This window comes from Thamnophis elegans, chromosome 7 (assembly GCF_009769535.1).
Source record: "Thamnophis elegans isolate rThaEle1 chromosome 7, rThaEle1.pri, whole genome shotgun sequence".
Lineage (NCBI taxonomy): Eukaryota > Metazoa > Chordata > Lepidosauria > Squamata > Colubridae > Thamnophis > Thamnophis elegans.
Window position 1 is genome coordinate 83,015,835 of NC_045547.1, and position 7,259 is coordinate 83,023,093.

The 7,259-nt window shown below is 44.1% G+C and overlaps 1 protein-coding gene across 1 annotated transcript in view; it reads left to right on the forward strand.

Annotated features, from left to right (window-relative positions):
• The first annotated feature begins 326 nt into the window (after nucleotides 1-326).
• The window catches only part of ITPR2 (inositol 1,4,5-trisphosphate receptor type 2), a 175,652-nt gene continuing 168,719 nt past the window's right edge, over nucleotides 327-7,259 (forward strand). The window contains exons 1-2 of the mRNA XM_032221897.1: nucleotides 327-418; nucleotides 5,106-5,160. Coding sequence (XP_032077788.1) covers nucleotides 327-418; nucleotides 5,106-5,160 — 147 coding nt within the window. The remainder of the gene's footprint in view (nucleotides 419-5,105; nucleotides 5,161-7,259) is intronic.

Consider the following 7,259-nt stretch of genomic DNA (forward strand, 5'->3'; position numbering starts at 1 on the left):
AGAGAGAGAGAGAGAGAGAGAGAGAGAGAGAGAGAGACGACCCCCTCCCACCCCAAGAGTCCAGCAACCGAGCCAAAGCCGCGGAGAGGATCGCAAAAGAGGCGTCCGAGGGGAAGCAGAGAAGGGCAACCGGAGTGGCTTCGGATTAACGGGAGCCTGGAATAGGATCGGCAAAGCAGACGTGGGATTTTGAGCCCAGCTGGCGCATCTCTTGGCTCCTCTTGGAGGGGCTCCTCACCTGTCCTGTCTCACCTGGGGGCAGGAGGAGGAGGAGGAGGAGGAGGAGGAGAGGAGGAGGAAGACAGCTCCAAAAATGAGCCAGCAGCATGCCTGATAAAATGTCCAGCTTTCTCTACATCGGGGATGTGGTCTCGCTTTACGCCGAGGGCTCCGTCAACGGCTTCATCAGCACCTTGGGGTAAGGGACTTCGGGGGTGGAGCGGTGGGGGGCGATCCTGCTCTCGCTTTCGGTTCTTTGCGAAGAGGAAGAGGAAGAAGGGGGGGGGGAGAGAGAAAAGTGTCCCGTACAGGAAACAAGAGCTGTCCAAACAGCAGGTCGCTAAGCAAGGCTTTGCGGGAAGGAAAGGTAGCAAGACCTCCCCCTTCCCCCCCCTTCTTTCCAGCTGCTCCGCTGGACAATTTGCCCGCGGAACAACTTGCCACTAGAAAACCGTGGATGCTTCCCAGCTTTTTATAAGAGGAGATTGGACAAGCGTTGATTGGTTCGGAAGGGGATAGAGGGGGGGGGTGTCTCCTGATTGAGAAGGGGGTTGGACTAGAAGACCTCTAAAGGTCCCTATGTGATGCTGTTCTTCTCTTAAGGGGCTCTCAGGGAAGAGCCGCCACCCTCTGCAACTCTGGCAGCGCTTGGCTTAGCTCTGTCTCCACAGCGTCTCCCTTCTTCCACGTGTGTGTGTGTGTGTGTGTATGGGGGAAGTTGGGGTGCTCAGCAGGCTTCCTGTCCCGCCCCCCCCCCAACACCCCCATCCCGAGGAGCCCAGGGAGTTCCGGGTGTTGAATTAAGATGACTTCGTTGCGGGAATCCCTGGCAAAGGTTGTGCCATGTGTGTGTGTGACTTTTTGCCGGAGGTGGCTTGGCGAGACAGGAAGTTCTGCAGACGGTTTTTGGCTCTGGTCCCCACCTGGCCCAGGTGGGAGAGGCCACACCTCCCTTGACTGTGAGGCCTTCTCGGTGGGTACCTGTTTGAGGGGTGGGGGGGCTTAGGCAGAGGGCAGGACGAGAAGCAACGGGGTAGCAGATCCTTCAAGGGAGATCCAGCCAGAACTAAGGATTTCCAGATTTCCTGGAAATTTCCTGCTCTCTGAGCTCCGAGTGGTTTTCTCGCAGACATTTCATTAGCCGACTAAGTAACATCATCAGTGCTAGAAGGGAGTGGGGTTTGCAGGGGGTGGAGGAGGAGGAGGAAGAGGAGGAAGTAAAGGACTGTGGGGTCCTTGGTGCTCTCTGAGCTTGCTTGTTTTCTGACAGACATTTCATTAGCCGACTAGGTAACATCATCAGTGCTAGAAGGGAGCGGGGTTTGCAGGGAGGAGGAGGAAAAAAAATTGGGGGGGGGGGTCCCAGGTGTCCTCTCAACTTGAAGGGCTGCCACAGAGAGGAGGGGGATCTAATCTATTTTCCAAAGCAGCTGAAGGCCTGGCAAGGGACAAGGGATGCAAACTCATCAACCTAGAAATAAGGAGAAACTTCCTGGCAGTTAGAACAATTAACCAGTGGAACTCCTTGCCTCCAGAAGGTTCTTCATCACTGGAGGTTTTCAGGAAGAGACTGGACAGCCATTTGTCTGAAATGGGTCTCCTGCTTGAGCAGAGGGTTGGACTAACAGACCTCCAAGGTCCCTTCCAACTCAGTTATTCTGTCATTCTGTTATGTTATCCTTCTTATCTTCTTTCCTTCCTTCCTTCCTTCCTTCCTTCCTTCCTTCCTTCCTTCCTTCCTTCCTTCCTTCCTTCCTTCTTTCTTTCTTTCTTTCTTCCCTCCCTCCCTTGTTCATCAATTGAGGCTTTTAAAAAGAGATTGGTCAACCACATGTCTGAAATGGTACACAGGGTCTCCTGCTTGAGCAGGGGGCTCGACTAGAAGACCTCCAAGGTCCCTTCCTGCCCTATGTTTTTATGAACTTGGCAGGCAGTTGGACTCGGAGACTTCCAATGTTCGGCTCAATGGTTGTCATAAGTCGAGGACTACCTGTCGAGGATGGATTCCCCACCCACCCCTAAGTAACTAAGTGATAATTCATAATATTGTAGCTTGTACGTGGGACCAAATTCAGTTTTTCCTTGCCTTGAAGCAGGTCCTCTTAAACAGAGAGCCTCTCCCGAAATATTTCCTTTTTCTTCTCTGCCAGCTTTTAAACCAGTCTTGGCGGGATCCACAGGGCTATTTAAAGAGTTGGAAGGGACCTTAGAGGTCTTCTAGTCCAACCCTCTGTCTAGGCAGGAAACCCTCTACCATTCCAGATCAATGGTTCTTAAAAACCTCCAGTTTATGGAGCACCACAACTTAAAAACCTCTTCTTAAAAACACCCAGTGATGGAGCACCACAACTTTGGCTTTGAGAAATCCTGCTCTGGCAGGGGGTTAAAACAACAACAGTAACAACAACAATATCATTCACTAGAAATTGTGCCAGAAGTTTGGGTTTGAGTAGAGCAAAAACCACTGGGAACATCAGGTTGAGAAGTTGAGCGACTGTGGGAAAAGAAATCACGTGTTGTCCCGATTGTAATTGGAGCCCTTGGAGCAATACCTAAAAGGCTACCTCGCTATTTAGAAAATTTAAATTTATCGGACTTGAACATTTTGATTCTACAAAAAAATCTCCCTACTCGGAACAGCGTATATCCTCCGACGTTACCTTAACAGTTCCTAGGTCCTTGGTTAGGACTCGAACTGTTGAGCTACCAACCAGCCCCAAAGGCTGTGAATCTCACCAAAGAATAACCACAGAATAATAATAATATACTCCCCAAATATCTTCCAGCTGTTTGGTCTCCAAAATTGCAACCTGCTCAAGAGAATGACTTTGAGTGATGGGTTGTTGTGTTTTTGTGTTTGTGCGGTGCAATAGCCTGCTAAGAGCCCAATTCGGACACAATCCGCCGGTCACCGCGTTGTGAACGCTGCGATTGTCATCAGTGTTATCAGAGTGAAAATCCGGTTGAGGGGGAAAAGCGATTTCGGGGATGAGTCATTCCAGTGTGAGAATCGCTGCAAAGCTTCAGATGTGTGTGCAGTTGTGTCTCTCGGCGCACTGGATTGCAATGGGTGATAAGCTCAGTTTTGACAAATTCATAGGCTAAGACCCTGAGCTTGTGGATCAGTAAGGTCGGCGGTTCAAATCCCTAGTACATGTCTCCTGGGTGAGCAGGGGGTTGGACTAGATGACCTCCAAGGTCCCTTCCAACTCTGTTTACTGTAAATTCTGCTGGAGCAAGAGAGAGAGGGGGGGGGAGAGGGAGAAGGTAGCTGATGAATTCAGCGAGGCTGCTTTTTCGATGGAGGACAGCTGGGCCTCGACTTACGACCACAACTGAGCCTAACATTTCTGTCACTAAGCGAGACAGTCGTTAAGGAAGCTCTGCCCCAGTTGTTAAGGGGAACCACTGCCGTCGTTAAGTTAGTAACACGGTTGTTAAATGAATCTGGCTTCACATGACCCCGGGACACTGCGACCGTCATAAATACGAGTCAGTTTCCAAGCGTCCGAATTTTGGTCACGTGACCACGGAGATGCTGCTATGGTCATAAGTGTGAAAAATGGCCATAAGTCACTTTTTTCCAATACTGTAGTAACTTTGAACTGTCACTAAATGAACTGTTGTAAGTCGAAGACTAGCCGTATATACTGACACTCAGGTGTGGCTCCCCCTCTCTGCTCCAGATGGCTGACCAGCTTAAATATTTGCCTTCAACAACTCTGCAAGACTTTAAGAAGAGGCTGGACAACCGTTTGTCTGAAATAGGGTAGAGTTTCCTCCCTGAGCAGGGGGTTGGACTAGAAGACCTCCAAGGTCCCTTTCTACTTTCCTCTTCTCTTCTCTTCATTATTGTTCTACTCTAATTATTGTTCTGTTCTGTTATATTCTATTTTATTCTCTTCTCTTCATTATTATTCTATTCTAATTCTTGTTCTGTTCTGTTCTATTCTATTCTATTTTATTCTATTCATTATTATTCTATTCTAATTATTGTTCTGTTCTATTCTATTCGTTATATTCTATTCTAATTATTGTTCTGTTCTATTCTATTTTAGTCTTTCATTATTATTCTATTCTAATTATTGTTCTGTTCTATTCTGTTCATTATTATTCTATTCTAATTATTGTTCTATTCTATTTTATTCTATTTATTATTATTCTATTCTAATTATTGTTCTGTTCTATTCTATTTTATTTTGTTCATTATTATTCTATTCTAATTATTGTTCTGTTCTATTCTATTTTATTCTTTCATTATTATTCTATTCTAATTATTGTTCTGTTCTATTTTATTCTATTCTATTCATTATTATTCTATTCTAATTATTATTGTATTCCTATTCCTATTCTAATCTATTCCTGTTCTGTTCTATTCTATACTATTCTACTATTAATTCTATTATTATTCTATTCTAATTATTATTCTATTCTAGTTAGTCTAGTCCAGTCCATTCTAGTGCAGTCCAGTCCATATTTTCTTTTCTATTCTATTCTATTCTATTCTATCCTATCCTATCCTATCCTATTCCAGTCTAGTCCAGTCCTTTCCTTTCCATTCCATTCCAATTCCATTCCATTCCATTCCAATTCCAATTCCAATTCTAATTCTAATCTATTCTTATTCCTATTCCTGTTCCAATCCATGCATATGGTGTGTTGCAGAATAGTTTACACAATGTAGTAGCCGGAGTATCAAAGGTTTCCTTTAAAATCTGCAAGGTGATTCCCCCCCCCCCCCCCCGCCGCAAATCAGTCCCGGCTTTTGAGTAAACAGGATTATCAGAGAGAGAGAAAGTTTCTACCAAAGACTTTCTCCTCAGAGGCTGGCTTTCTCTCTAGCTGGGAAACCGTGGGAAAAACAACGTTTGAATTTTCTCCCCCAGCTCTAAGACCCACTTTGCAAAATGTTTGCAGGCCGTGACACTAATGGGAACCTTCGTGAGTTTGTGGGTGTGACTTTCGGGAGATAGCTTGCTCTGTTATCGGCTTTGTGTTCAGTTTATGGTTTGTTTCGCATCGGTTGTTAAATGAATCGAAAGTGGCTAGATTCGCACAACCTGGAATCAATGATTGACTTCCTACTGAACCTGGAGTTTGTACATCCCACTGAGCCAAAATTAAACAAAGCCCACTGTGTTGTTGCAGAAAGTGTGAATTGCACACAACATTTAGCACGCAATGGGCAAAAATGGGTAAATTATCAAATTATCAAATTATCAAATTATCAAATTATCAAATTATCAAATTATCAAATTATCAAATTATCAAATTATCAAATTATCAAATTATCAAATTATCAAATTATCAAATTATCAAATCATCAAATCATCAAATCATCAAATCAGATTATTAGATTATTAGATTATTAGATTATTAGATTATTAGATTATTAGATTATTAGATTATTAGATTATTAGATTATTAGATTATTAGATTATTAGATTATTAGATTATTAGATTATTAGATTATTAGATTATTAGATTATTAGATTATTAGATTATTAGATTATTAGATTATTAGATTGAATTATTGAATTATTGAATTACTGAATTACTGAATTACTGAATTATTAAATTAATTATCAATCAGGAGGCTGTGAGTTCGATGCTAGGTAGAGGCAGTTATTTCTCTCTCTGGGCACAATGAAAATGTATCTGCTGAACAAAACTCCTCATTGGCGACAGGAAGGGCATCTGGCCAGTAAACCCTCTGCTAGCTTCGTTCAGTTGCCCAGACTCCACCCTCACAAGGGATTATGGGGTCGTTAAAAGAAGACCATGTCTTAGTAGAGAGTGTGAAGGTGACGTCCATTTATATTGCACAATGGACAACAATTGCTAAATCTAGAATGGTGTTTCCCAAACTTGGAAAGTTGGAACTGTTCTTCGTAGGCTAAGTCTGGAAACACTTGACCGGGCCATTGGAATTCTGTTGTTGCGATGTATAACAACAATCTCATAAACACTTGACAAAAATAAACTTTGTAGATAGCATTGTTTCGTGGCTGCTTTGAAGTTGTTTCTGTAAAAAAAAATTGCATTTTGACTTGGGAATGATCCCAGTGGTTGAACATGGTTGCTTACAGATAGATTTACAATCCCAACAGAGCCGAAAAAATTTCCGCTGCTAAGTGAAACATTGGTTCTGTGAACTTCGCAACCTGTCCCGCCGCAGTTGTTAAGCAAGTCACTGCAGTTGGGAGCTGAGTCGCCCGGTTGTTAAGTGAACCTGGCTTCCCTGTTGCTTGTCAGAAGGTCTACACCAGGGGGACGACGTAAACCCCGGGACACTGCAAGCGTCATAAGTATGAGTCAGTCACCACACATCCGAAATTTGATCACGTGACCACGGGGAAGCTGCAACGGTTGTTAAGTGTTGAAAAATGGTCATAGGTCTCTTTCGTCTGTGCCTCTGTAACTCCGAATGGTGGAAGCGATCTGTTGTAAGTTGAGAACTATCTCTACCAGTGACGACAACATATATCAACACACTTAGAATGCATGCTCCCCCCCTGCACATTCATAGCAGAAACCCCCAAATCGGCTGGCTGGCGGGAGGTATGTGGGGATGCGCGAGGGAGCTGAGCTGTGGCAAGGGCTCATGTGCCCCCACAAAGGGCTGGATTGCCTCCAGATTTAACCGCAAGTTAGTTACTTGATCCTGAAATTCTGCCTTCAGTGGCCCAATGTCGCAACAGTCATGGTCTTTGGCCCTAAAATATCACTATTGTGAAAGCAGGAATAGCGACAACATTCCGACGTAATTGCACGAGGGTTGATAACAATTTCTGGAAGCCGTTCAACCTGTAAACTCTGGTTTCAACAGATTTGGCTGAAATCGATGGCAATTTTAGGGAAGGTAATTTTACCCTTATTTTGACAATCCTTATCTGATTAAACACTGCTGGGCGAAGCGTGTTAAACTACATGTCAAACCTGATTTTAACGGCCCATAAGGAGAAGTCAGGCCCTTCGTAAATCCAATTAGAGACAGCTTAACTCTGCAGATGGTCACAGCTTCAAAGGATCTTCCTTGG